The sequence below is a fragment of the Palaemon carinicauda genome, chromosome 32 (genome assembly GCF_036898095.1).
Source record: "Palaemon carinicauda isolate YSFRI2023 chromosome 32, ASM3689809v2, whole genome shotgun sequence".
In the NCBI taxonomy this organism is placed as follows: Eukaryota; Metazoa; Arthropoda; class Malacostraca; order Decapoda; family Palaemonidae; genus Palaemon; species Palaemon carinicauda.
Window position 1 is genome coordinate 16,994,807 of NC_090756.1, and position 13,752 is coordinate 17,008,558.

The window sequence follows — 13,752 nt, forward strand, 5'->3', positions numbered from 1 at the left end:
TTTCACCAACACCCTTACCTTTAAAGGCCTCCAACTGTGCTTTAATGGCCTCCAATTCAGCAGCTAATTTAGCATACCCAGGGTCATCCGTAGGCACAGGTCCTGTAGAAGGGGCAGGAGTCACTACATTTGGGGAAGGAATACCTTCCAAAGGGGTTACAAGCAAAGGGTCAATAGATAAATCTAAGCTAGGCTCACTAGCAGACTTTGACTTTGATTTAACTCTTCTAACTCTATCAATCTCGAGTTTGCGCACATAGCGCTGCATAGCTAACCAATCATTATCACTTAAAACCTCGCATTCCTTGCACTTATTATCTAAAGCACATTCAAACCCCCTGCAACCCATACAGATAGTGTGAGGGTCAACCGAAAGTTTCGGCAACCTCACCTTGCAAATATCATTCGCACAAACACGATAATGAATTTTCTCACTCATGATAATAAAGGAAAAAAGACAAAAAAACAAAATAACACGATTGCCAAATCCCAACACAGTGTACTTCACCAAAAACGAAGTCCAAAAAGGCGATGAAGGGAAAGCGATCCGAAAAACTCTGAAAGGCGGACCAACGATGTTGTCGATCCGGCCGGCAGAGATAATCTGAGGAACAGAAAATGGGAATGATTCCAAGTACCACCCTGTAAGGGTTGTTAACCATCTAACCACACAACCACCACAAGGCGGTTGCCGTGATTTTCAATTAAATTCTGCCGCAGTCAGAGACTCAGCTATATATATATATAACTGCCAGGTAAGTTCTATTCATAAAAGCAGTTTTTTTGGGAAAAAAAAAAAGAAATTGAGGATTATATAATATCTTAGCAGTAATTCCTAGTTATAGACTCTAGAGAGATTCTTGTCTGGCACAGTAAATTTTCATATTTTGGGTGTATTATGAAATGTTTAAATCAATATTAATCAGCTGGAGGCAAGTTATCCCAATTTGACAATAAATTCATATAAAAAAAAAAACTAAACCATTCGCAGTTGCCACCACAAACACATTTAGTGTTTCAAGTGTTGTTTACGTGGAAGCAGTGTTGGCAATTGTTCTTAATCAAATTTTGGTAAAGAAGTAAAATTCCAGTAATATTTCCCAAATTCTTCACGACGCCTATACATTTTTGCACATGCTTGATTATTGATAAAAAGTCTCTAGAAATTACCATAGGTGGCATAGTTCTGCTACTGTATGTGACTCTAGGTCTAGTTACTTTTCTGCTAACTTGGTAACACTGCACTCAACTAACAGCGAGTGTTTTTTCTAAGGTCGTATTCAGCAACTGTCCGTTTGTATTATTTCGGTTAACTGCATAATAAACAACTAATATGTCATAGCATCGTCTGCTAGGAGACCACTAGTTGGCATGTTTGCTTGTATAACGGGAAATGCTAGTGATCAGCTGAAATTGCCAAAACAAACAAATAACTTGCTACTGTACTTCATTAAACTAAGTGCAATATAAAAATGAATCTATTTAGTACATATGAATGATAATTGTAGGTTTAAATTTTATGTCTGGTGAGTATACTTGTATATGTCATTAGCTGGGTGTTTGAGGGTTGACAAACTCCCCTATACAACTTTATTTTAAGTGTTAAGATGCAAGGTGATTTTTGGTGGCATTTTTCAGGAAAAAAGGTGCGTCTTATTATATGGGAAATAAGGTATATATTTTTCCTAGCTATAAAACCTGAGCCATTTAAAACAGGAAATGTCTTCAGCGGAGCTGGATCAGTTCTTGAAAACGTTAACATAGTGGTTAATGACAGGTGGCGAGCGGAAGCGAGAGGGGCAGTTAAGGTGGGAAGTTTAATTTCAAAGGACTCGTGTTGGTATAGCTCATCGGAGTCCACGATATAGCTTTACATATCAATAAAAAACCACAATCTACTGAGGCTGCAACAGGTGAACCGTGATATGGCGGGGTATTGCCATATGGAGATAATTGAGAACAATCATGCCCGTAAAAATAAAGTGAATATGTATCTATTGCACATTTCAGTTATAGACCTAGAGTGTCCAACCTTTCATCCACATGAAATTTACTGCTTTGTTTCATTAACATGAAGCAAAACTTAACCATACTAACTAAAAGGCATGAGGAAAATGTTATTCTGTCTTGAAAAGAATGGAACAGTACATCTGCCCATTGTGGCTGTAGACAAAAGTGAAGTCTTTGACAGAAGAGAGGGCAAAGCTATTCAAATGCTCTTACTATCTTTCCTATGTGTATACGAAAGGTTTGTATCCCTGAAGAGTCTTTGATAGGAGAAAGGGCAAAGCTATTTGAACGCTCTTGCTATCTTGCCCAAGTATGCAAAAGGTTTGTATCAATAAAAAAATAAAGTGAGTGTGTATCTATCACCCCTTAAGTTATAAACGAATGAATGTTCATCATTTCACTAACAAGCAAATTCCTTCTTCTTTCCATCATTAACATGAAGCAAGACTTAACATTCAAACTATAAGGCATGAGAAAAATGATAGACTGTCTCGAATAGAATGCAACAGTACATCTGTATACAAAAGTGAAGTCTTTTACAGACGAGTGGGCAGGGCTACTCAATTGCTCTCGTCATCTGTCGTTAACATTCCCTATTCTAAGACAAGTTTTGTATACACTAGGAACAAACACATTATTAGAGATTCATAACAGTGTTCCCTTCAAACTCTTTTGCATTAAAAGTAATCATATATTATCATGAAAACCTTATTACAAACCTGATGTGTCCAAGATATGAAAACAGTTTTAGTGGGTTCATCATCTTGCACATTGATGCATACAGTGTCTGCTACTGACAGCTGATATTCATTCACTGCCTGTACTTGTGATGCTCCTAACTTCCTGTAATACACAATGTATAAATGTAACAGTCAGCATCAGCTGAGGCTTATGAAATACAGTATAGATTTGACTTACAATCTATTAAATCGTATACATGTAGATTCAATAACCACTCAAAATTTAATGAAAATAATTAATATCCCAACTTATTGACTCAAAGAATTCAAAAGTAATCAAACATAACTCAAAAACATTCAAATAATAAGCCTATAAAGAACTTAATTTCATTCAATATTTCAGGTACGGTATTCTTTGACTTCATGGGCTTTCAAACAAAACTCAAATTGCCTCATTATTGGTGGTTAAAAGCAAATGAGAAAACCCTCTATGTATTCTCTTAATCCCCACTGTCTTATCCTAACTTTTTAACTGTTTTTAAAAGAGCAGAAAGACAGGAAAAGGAGGCTGTTTAAAGAAATCTCCTTTCTATGAGTGAAGCCTAACAAATGGAAACACTAATGTTTTAGCTACAATGTATAACCTCTAGCCAATGCCTCTATGGCTTTTGAAGTAATATTGTATCCTCACTATATTCTGGGTTTTGGTGTCATACTCATGTATTACAATATAACGTCCACTCCCCATCACAATGCACTGAGTAAAAAAATTAAAATGATATTTTAATTATAAAATAAATTTTTGAAAAACACACAAAAACTCGCGAGCGATCGCTATGAAGGTTGCGGGTGTGCCCACTAGCGCCAACTATCGGCCAGATACCGCATATACATGTAAACAGACCCAATTTTTCTCATCCCGCTGTAAGTATATTCATAAAATTTATTTTATAATTAAAATATCATTTTTAAATATTCAACTTAGCCGGTGAATATATAATAGCTGATTCACACCCAAGGCGGTGGGTAGAGACCAGAGTTAATTAAGTTTACAGCGTATAAGCTAAGAGTTTTTTCATTTTGACAGTTATCAATATAACAAAACCAAAATATATAGGTACCTGGTAAGGAAGTTGACTTAGACGATTACTCTGCCTTGTAAGTCTGTATTCCTCACGGAGCCCAGCGATCCTCTTAGGATGCTGAAAGACTCCCAGGAGCTGAAGTATCAAGGGTTGCAACCCATACAACAGGACCTCATCAAACCCCTAATCTGGGCGCTCTCAAGAAATGACTTTGACCACCCGCCAAATCAACCAGGATGCGAAAGGCTTCTTAGCCTTCCGAACAACCCATAAAACAATATTAAAAACATTTCAAGAGACAGATTAAAAGGATATTGGAATTAGGGAAGTGTAGTGGTAGAACCCTCACCCACTACTGCACTCGCTGCAACGAATGGACCCAGTGTGTAGCAGTCCTCGTAAAGAGTCTGGACATCTTTTAAGTAAAATGACGCGAACACTGTCTTGCTTCTCTAAAAAGTCGCGTCCATAATACTTTGCAGAGATCTATTTTGCTTGAAGGCCACGGAGGTTGCTATAGCTCTAACTTCGTGCGTCTTAACCTTAAGCAAACATCGGTCTTTCTCATTCAAGTGAGAATGAGCTTCTCGTATTAAAAATCTGATAAAATATGACAAAGCATTCTTTGACATAGGCAATGATGGTTTCTTAACTGAGCACCATAATGCCTCAGATTTACCTCGTAATGACTTAGTACGAGCTAAATAGAACTTAAGAGCTCTAACAGGACATAATACTCTTTCCAGTTTGTTGCCTACGATCTCTGATAAGCAAGGAATATCAAAAGATTTAGGACAAGGCCGAGAAGGTAGCTCATTTTTGGCCAGGAAACCAAGTTGAAGTGAACAAGTGGCTTTTTCTGTAGAAAAGCCGATGTTCTTACTGAAGGCATGAAGTTCACTGACCCTTTTAGCCGAAGCCAAGCACACTAGGAAAAGTGTCTTGAGGGTGAGATCCTTCAGGGAGGCTGAATGTAATGGCTCAAACCTGTCTGACATGAGGAACCTTAGGACCACGTCTAAGTTCCATCCAGGAGTTGCCAAACGACGTTCCTTAGAGGTCTCGAAAGACTTAAGGAGATCTTGGAGATCTTTATTGTTGGAAAGATCTAAGCCTCTATGTCGAAAGACCGAAGCCAACATGCTCCTGTAGCCCTTAATCGTGGGAGCTGAAAGGGAGCGAACCTTTCTCAGATGTAAAAGAAAATCTGCGATTTGGGCTACAGAGGTACTGGACGGGGACACAGATGGTGACTTGCACCAGTCTCGAAAGACTTCCCACTTCGACTGGTATACTCTAATGGTAGAAGCTCTCCTCGCTCTTGCAATCGCACCGGCTGCCTCCTTCGAAAAGCCTCGAGCTCTTGAGAGTCTTTCGATAGTCTGAAGGAAGTCAGACGAAGAGCGGGGAGGCTTTGATGGACATTCTTTACGTGGGGCTGACGTAACAGATCTACCCTTAGAGGAAGACTTCTTGGAAAGTCTACCAGCCATTGAAGTACCTCGGTGAACCACTCTCTCGCGGGCCAGAGGGTAGCAACCAACGTCAACCTTGTCCCTTCGTGAGAGGCGAACTTCTGCAGTACCTTGTTGACTATCTTGAATGGTGGGAATGCATATAAGTCCAGAAGAGACCAATCCAATAGAAACGCGTCTATGTGGATTGCTTCTGTATCTAGGACTGGAGAGCAATAGATTGGTAACCTTTTGGTCAACGAGGAGGCAAAGAGGTCTATGGTGGGTTGACCCCAAGTAGCCCAAAGACTCTTGCCCACGTCCTTGTGGAGGGTCCATTCCGTGGGTATCACCTGACCCCTCCGACTGAGACAGTCTGCCAAGACGTTCAAGTCCCCCTGGATGAATCTCGTCAACAGGGAGATGCCTCGATTTCTTGACCATATGAGAAGGTCCCTTGCGATCTCGAGCAGCGTGAAGGAGTGTGTGCCTCCTTGCTTGGAGATGTACGCCAAAGCTGTGGTGTTGTCTGAGTTGACCTCTACCACTTAGTTTCGAAGAAAGCTTTCGAATATCATCAAGGCCAAGTGGACTGCTAATAGCTCCTTGCCGTTGATGTGCATGCTCTTCTGACTTGAGGTCCACAGACCCGAGCATTCCCGACCGTCCAGGGTCGCACCCCAACCCAAATCCGACGCGTCTGAGAACAACACGTGGTTTGGGTTCTTGACTGCTAGGGATAGTCCCTCTCTCAGACTGATATTGCTGTCCCACCATTTCAGGCATGCCTTTACTGGTTCGGAGACTGGGAATGATACCGTCTCTAACGTCTTGTCCTAGTTCCAGTGAGAGGCTAGATGGAACCGGAGAGGCAGAAGGTGTAGTCTCCCTAGTGAGACAAACTGCTCCAGGGATGGGAGAGTCCCTACGAGACTGTACCAACTCCTGACTGAACAAACGTTCTCTTTTCAGCATTAGTTGGACTTCGAGCAGGGCTTGTTCTATTCGGGTGGCAGACGGAAAAGCCCGAAAAAACTGGACTGCGAATCTCCATCCCCAAATATAGAATAATCTGGGATGGGATCAGTTGGGACTTTTAGGTTGACCAAAAGTCCCAACTCCCTGGCCAGACTCAACGTCCAATGTAGATCCTGCAGACAGCGAAGACTGGACGATGCTCTGAGAAGCCAGTCGTCCAAGTACAGGGAGGCTCGGATCCCCGATAGATGGAGGGATTTTGCCACACTCCTCATGAGCCTCGTAAACACGAGAGGAGCAGGACTGAGGCCAAAGCACAGGGCTCGAAACTGGTACCCCACATTCCTGTAAACAAACCTCAGAAACGGTTGGGAATCCGGGTGTATAGGAATGTGGAAGTATGCCTCCTGAAGGTCGAGAGAGACCATCCAGCCGCCTTCCATTAATGCTGTCAAGACAGCCTGGTAGACTTCATCGTGAAGTTTGTCTTGACAATGAACACATTGAGCGCACTTGCCTCTTACGTACTCCTGCAGTGAACATGGCAGCCAGATCATTGGAGCCATCCCTGAGGGACTTGTTCCTGCAGAGAACGTGGCTGTCAGATCATTGGAGCCATCCCTGAAAGCCTTGTTTATGCATGACATAATTGTACAGCAAAACTTCAAACGCTCGAAAAAAAAAAAAAACTCCTAACAGGAGATGGTCTAGCTCTGAAGTCGACCATAAAATCTTGGAGCGTCTCATGGCCAGGCGCCAGGGAGAGTCTATGAGGTTTGAGAAGTCTATCTGGGCAGAGGCAGGAACTCCCAAGCTGAGAACTTCTCCCGTGTCATATCAGACTCTCGCTCTATAAGCCAGCTTAAAAGTAGGGAAAGCAAAGGCTGTCTCCCCCAAACTCCTCCTGGTGATTAACCAGTCGCCTAGCAAACGTAAAGCTCTCTTAGAAGAGCGAGAGAGCACTAGCTTGTAAAACAACGGCTTCGAAGTAGCTAGGCCTAGTGTAAACTCTGACGTTTAGGCGAACGAGGAGCAGCAGTTACAAAAAGATCCGGATAAAGATCCTTAAAAATCAGCATGATTTATTTAAAGTCCATAGAGGGCTGAGCAGCTTTAGGCTGCTCTCCGTCTGACAGAGTCCTCAAGGGAATATCAATAGGAGGGGGATCAGCAACTTCCTCATCTGAAGGAACCTTGTCCGACAATTGCCGAGTCTCAAGCAAGGGAGAGACCTGCCGTGGTGGCAATGCTTGACAAGCAGAGTCCACACGCAAAGGAGCAACAGTAGCAGTCAAGGACGCTATGTCATGTAACTGCTTAAAGGACTGACCAGTAACAACAACAGGTGCGGGAGGACGTTCGACATCAACTCGAGACTGCCTTGACTGCTTAGACTGAGCAGTCAAAACAACTCTTGACTGCGGTGCTTGACGCTCAACGTCAAAACAAGTCAACTATGCTGGTTGGTGAACGTCCTGAACGTCAACAAGAGCAAGCGGCAGCGGCTGAACGTCCACAAGCGGCTGAGAGTCAACACGAGACTGCATCGAGTGAGGCTCTACAAAACACGATTGACGTGACTTTGTAACGTCAATGTCAACAGGACGAGCAAAGGCTCGTTTGGGCGGCTGACGGCCAGGATCTCGATCAGCTAAGCGGCGAGGATCATCGTGAGCCTGCTCAACAGAATAGTCCTCCATAAGAGAGGCAAGCTTATTCTGCATGTCTTGCCGTACAACCCATTTAGGATCAACGGGAATGGTTGCGGTAAGAGACGAGGATAACGTCTGTGACTGCAAAACCTTGCCTACAATAAGACTCTCGGAGCCTGTGTTACGCTTTTGTTTAGGCGGCGAGCAGTCTTCCGATGACTGCATAGGGTCAGAGCTGTCCTAATGGTTACAACCAGGATGCTGGACCTGTCCTGAAAGGACTGACTTTCGCTTAAAGGGCCTCGAAACCTTGCTCCACGGTTTCTTACGCGAAAAGCCTTCGGATGACGAGGAGAAAAACGTCTCGCTCGTCTTATGGTAGGGGCGGTGTTGATGAGACACGCCTGAAACCATAGAGGGAACGTCTGTTCGCTGATCAAGTCCTCTCGAACCCATAAGTCGTACGACATTACTTCTCCCCTGGGCTTGGGAGCTTGCAAGAGGTCTCGGACTAGGCGAACGACAGGCACGAACAGACAAACCCTCGGTCGCAACACTGATAACACTTTGCGCAATTATCACTTTATCACTACGATTTTCTGTTTTGCACTTACTTCACTGAAATCGAATCTTTCAACAATTCACATTAGGTATGAATAAAACTGATTTCTACCTGAAGCACGCAATTCTACCCTCATCAAATGGTTATAATTGCGAAATAAGTCGTATAATGTAAGCACATTAATACAAGCAAAAAACAGTAAACATATATTAAGATAAAAAGATCAGTGGCTGGGAAGGAGACTAAACACTAGTTCATTCAAAACTACGTTTTCAATCTCTCACCGTACAGTGCCTTGGGACGAGAATAAAAACTAAAAACGTTTTATTCTTTCTCCCCGTACAGAGACTAGGGACGAGAGTATTAACTGACTCGTGAACAACGTTACTCGCTTGGGACGAGAATAAAGATCGGAACGTTCTCTCTTCCTCTCCCCCTCTCCGTCTCTCTCTCTCTCTCTCTCTTGATTTCGCACCGAAAAGAAAAGCCCACTTACCTTTCGTCAATAAACAGGTTATTTGACCAAAGGAAAAAACCTGAAAGGTTTTTCAATTAACAAGTTCCTTTAAAATAGTATATAAAACATTTAAGTTTGAAAGAAGAATGAACAAAACGTCAGAATCGATTTACTCTTTCTGCAAAGTGAAACCGTGATTCTCTCTCTCTCTATCGTAACGATAGAGCGCAAACTGCGTAGCATAAATAAGCTAAAAGTTAGTTCATCTTTGAAACCGTACGAAGACTATTCAAAGAAATTCTTTCATAAAATATCTACTAAAAAATATTCACTTATTCTGTAAAAGTTATTTACGATTAAAAGGGCTCAACGTTGTTTAACTTCGGTTTCCAAGTTAGGACCGCCTACTCTCGGATTAGGGGAGGAATAGGTAAGGTCGCATATAAACAAATCATTAAAATCTATCTTGATGTTTATTATAAATGGAAAGCTAATCGAAGAGGCCTAATAAAGGCGGTTTAGATATAAAATATATAGAGGAAAATCTATAATTAACTTTCACTGACCCTAACAATTTATAACGTGATAAGATAATTGCTAAAAGCCTAAAACACACTTCCGTACTAAGGGAAGGGTCGGCCATTTAAAAGTCAAAGAAAGTCCAAAAAAACATTCCAAAGTCATCAAAAATTAAATCTATCCAAAAACGAGTTCAAGATTTAAGTTGAAGATAAACACCTGCACTGCGAAAGCTCAAACCAAAAGGAAGTACTTCACCAAATATGTTGAGAAAACTCCAGGTTATACAGCGAGTATTGATACGTCTTGTCGTTAAGGCCGACAGAGAAAAAATTGGGTCTGTTTACATGTATATGCGGTATCTGGCCAATAGTTGGCGCTAGTGGGCACACCCGCAACCTTCATAGCGATCGCTCGCGAGTTTTTGTGTGTTTTTCTGTCGAGCCGCTGGAGCAGCAGCTATTATATATTCACCGGCTAAGTTAAATATTTAAAAATCTAAACATCAATCCATAGAAGAAACAGTGGAACAACAGATGTGGAAGATGCAGGTGAATGACCAGAGAAAGCTGATACATAATTATCAGCATCCTAACTACATTAAATTGTAAAGATTATTTGACAGCCACCAAAAATACTGGTTGATCCAATAACAATATATTCAATAGCAAAATAAAATAAACATATTCCTTATTGATTTGTATTTACCAGCTTTGTTTTAACATTTACACATAAACTCTAGTACTGAGCCTTTCTGAACTCTGATGTGTTTAAGTCTTTATCTATGCCCTTTTTCATAATATCCAAAGCCTCCTTACATACAGTATCTTTTGTTTTGCCACTTTCTGACAAACTGTTTATCGTTTATAAACCTACCTACTAAAATTCACTTCCCTGCCCATCCTCAAATAATTTAATAATATCTAGCAATTTTCAAGTTATAAAAAGAGATCTCGCACCACATAACCCTTTTTCTACGTCTCCGGTCAGATAAAATAAAGAACATTGCTAATCAATAAGAACACGATCATAAGAAACACTACAGGATATCAGTGTTTTGCTTACTGTGATAGTAATGAATGAAGTGTGGATGTGAGAGCAGGGACCGGGCCGAGATCGTCAATTTCAATCCTCTCTGTGAACCTTAGCTGATGAGGAGTTATTCCTAATTCTCCCCAGGCTTCGTTGACTCCAACAATTCTCACATTCTATCAAGGAAAGAAAAAGATAATGGTAATTCTGAATAATGACGGGAACAGACATATTTCATATTCTTCATTACACACAATGTGTTTCTCAAACTGATAAACTTTGATTGACAAAAATAGAATAAAAAAATTACACTCTTTAAAACAACAGCACGTTTAAATAAGGACATTAACTTTGAATTCATTCTCATTGGTTTATAAAATCAATTCCTTAAAATGATTATGTAAAAAATCTTATTCAAATATTGCTCATTCTAAATTCATATCTTATGAAAAATAGAGAATTCCATACAAGTTTGGTCAAGTCATTCTAATTAAATTGCGAGTATAAACTTATGACATAAAGGAAAAAAAATTTAAAATCTTTAAAACAATAGCACATTAGAATAAGGGCATTTCCTTTAAATACATTATCGCTAGTTTAAAAATGTTATTTTCCTTAGTAAAATAAATTTTTGAATATACTTACCCGATGATCATATAGCTGTCAACTCTGTTGCTCGACAGAAAAAACCTACGGGCGGAATACGCCAGCGATCGCTATACAGGTGGGGGTGTACATCAACAGCGCCATCTGTCAAAGGTACTCAAGTACTCGATGTCAACAAAGAACCAATTTTCTCCTCTGTCCACTGGGTCTCTATTGGGGAGGAAGGGTGGGTCCTTTAATTTATGATCATCGGGTAAGTATATTCAAAAATTTATTTTACTAAGGAAAATAACATTTTTCAATATTAAACTTACCCGATGATCATATAGCTGATTCACACCCATGGGGGTGGGTAGAGACCAGCATTACATGTTGACATTATTATGAGCTAAGTATTCCGTATTTCATTTTAGCAGTTATTCAAAATAACAAGCATAAAATAAATAAGTACCTGGTAAGGAAGACGACTTGAACAATTACTCTGCCTTTTTAAGTACGTCTTCCTTACTGAGCCTCGCGATCCTCATAGGATGCTGAGCGACTCCTAGGAGCTGAAGTATGAAGGGTTGCAACCCATACTAAAGGTCCTCATCAAAACCTCTAATCTAGGCGCTTCTCAAGAAATGATTTTGACCACCCGCCAAATCAAGTAGGATGCGAAAGGCTTCTTAGCCTTCCGGACAACCCAAAAATATTTCAAGAGAAAGATTAAAAAGGTTCTGGAATTAGGGAATTGTTGTGGTGGAGCCCCCACCACTACTGCACTCGTTGCTACGAATGGTCCCAGAGTGTAGCAGTTCTCGTAAAGAGACTGGACATTCTTAAGATAAAAGACGCGAACACTGATTTGCTTTTCCAATAGGTTGCGTCGAATATACTTTGCAGAGATCTATTTTGTTCAAAGGCCACGGAAGTTGTGACAGCTCTAACTTCGTGTGTCCTTACCTTCAGCCAAGCTTGGTCTTCCTCATTCAGAAGGGAATGAGCTTCTCGTATTAACAGTCTGATAAAATAGGATAAAGAATTCTCTGACATAGGCAAAGATGGATTCTTAACTGAACACCATAAAGCTTCAGACGGGCCTCGTAAAGGTTTTTAAAATAGAACTTAAGAGCTCTTACAGGACATAATACTCTTTCTAGTTCATTTCCAACCATACGATAAGTTTGGAATATCGAACGATATTGGTCAAGGCCGAGAAGGCAGCTCGTGTTTGGCTAGAAAACCAAGTTGTAGAACATGTAGCCGTTTCGGATGAGAATCCGATGTTCCTGCTGAAGGCATGAATCTCACTGACTCTTTTAGCTGTGGTTAAGCATATCAGGAAAAGAGTCTTAAAGGTGAGATCTTTCAGGGAGGCTGATTGAAGTGGTTCGAACCTGTCTGACATAAGGAATCTTAGAACCACGTCTAAATTCCAACCAGGTGTAACCAAACGACGCTCCTTCGTGGTCTCAAAAGACTTAAGGAGGTCCTGTAGATCTTTATTGTTGGAAAGATCTAAGCCTCTGTGACGGAAGACTGATGCCAACATGCTTCTGTAACCCTTGATAGTGGGAGCTGAAAGAGATCGTTCTTTCCTCAGATATAAGAGGAAGTCAGCTATTTGAGTTACAGAGGTACTGGTCGAGGATATGGATACTGACTTGCACCAGTTTCGGAAGATTTCCCACTTCGATTGGTAGACTCTAAGGGTGGATGTTCTCCTTGCTCTAGCAATCGCTCTGGTTGCCTCCTTCGAAAAATCTCTAGTTCTCGAGAGTCTTTCGATATTCTGAAGGCAGTCAGACGAAGAGCGTGGAGGCCTTGGAGTACCCTCTTTACGCGTGGCAGACGTAGCAGGTCCACCCTTAGGGGAAGTGTTCTGGGAACGTCTACTAGCCATCGAAGTACCTCGGTGAGTTATTCTCTCGCGGGCCAGAGGGAAGCAACTAGCGTCAACTTTGTCCCTTCGTGAGAGGCGAACTTCTGCAGTACCTTGTTGACAATCTAGAACGGAGGGAATGCATATAGATCTAGATGTGACCAATCTAGTAGAAAGGCATCTATATGAACTACTGCTTGGTCCGGGATAGGTGAGCAAAGTATTGGGAGCCTCTAGGTCATCGAGGTTGCGAAGAGATCTATGGTTGGCTGGCCCCAGGTGGCCCAAAGTCTCTTGCATACATCCTTGTGGAGGGTCCAATATGTTGGAATTATTTGTCCCTTCCTACTGAGACAATCTGCTATGACATTCAAGTTGCCTTGGATGAACCTCGTTACTAGTGCAAAGTCTAGACCTGTTGAACAGGAGAGGAGGTCTCTTGCGAACTCGTACCATGTCAGAGAGTAGGTCCCTCCTTGCTTGGAGATGTACGTCAAAGCAGGGTGTTGACCGTGTTCACCTCCACCACTTTGCCTTGAAGGAGAGACCTGAAGCTTTTCCAGGTCAGACGTACTGCCAGAAGCTTCTTGCAGATGAAATGCATTGTCCTTTGACTCGAGTTCCATAATCCCGAGCATTCCCTACCGCCTAATGTCGCACCCCAGCCTACGTCCGATGCGTCCGAGAAGAGAACGTGGTTGGGAGTCTGAACAGTCAGGGGAAGACCCTTTTCAGACCAGACTTTATCTTTCCGGAAACCGGGATCGAGACCGCTTCTAGCGACTAGTCCTTTTCCAGTGAAAAGCTAGATGATACAGAAGAGGACGGAGGTGTAGTCTTCCAAGTGACACAA

The 13,752-nt window shown here is 41.6% G+C and overlaps 1 protein-coding gene across 1 annotated transcript in view; it reads right to left on the minus strand.

The window, feature by feature from the left end:
- IntS11 (integrator complex subunit 11) overlaps positions 1-13,752 on the minus strand; it is a 107,457-nt gene that overhangs the window by 8,544 nt on the left and 85,161 nt on the right. Inside the window, exons 12-13 of the mRNA XM_068356612.1 lie at positions 10,463-10,605; positions 2,730-2,853 (exon numbers count right to left, since the gene is read on the minus strand). Of these exons, the coding sequence (XP_068212713.1) occupies positions 2,730-2,853; positions 10,463-10,605 (267 nt within the window). The remainder of the gene's footprint in view (positions 1-2,729; positions 2,854-10,462; positions 10,606-13,752) is intronic.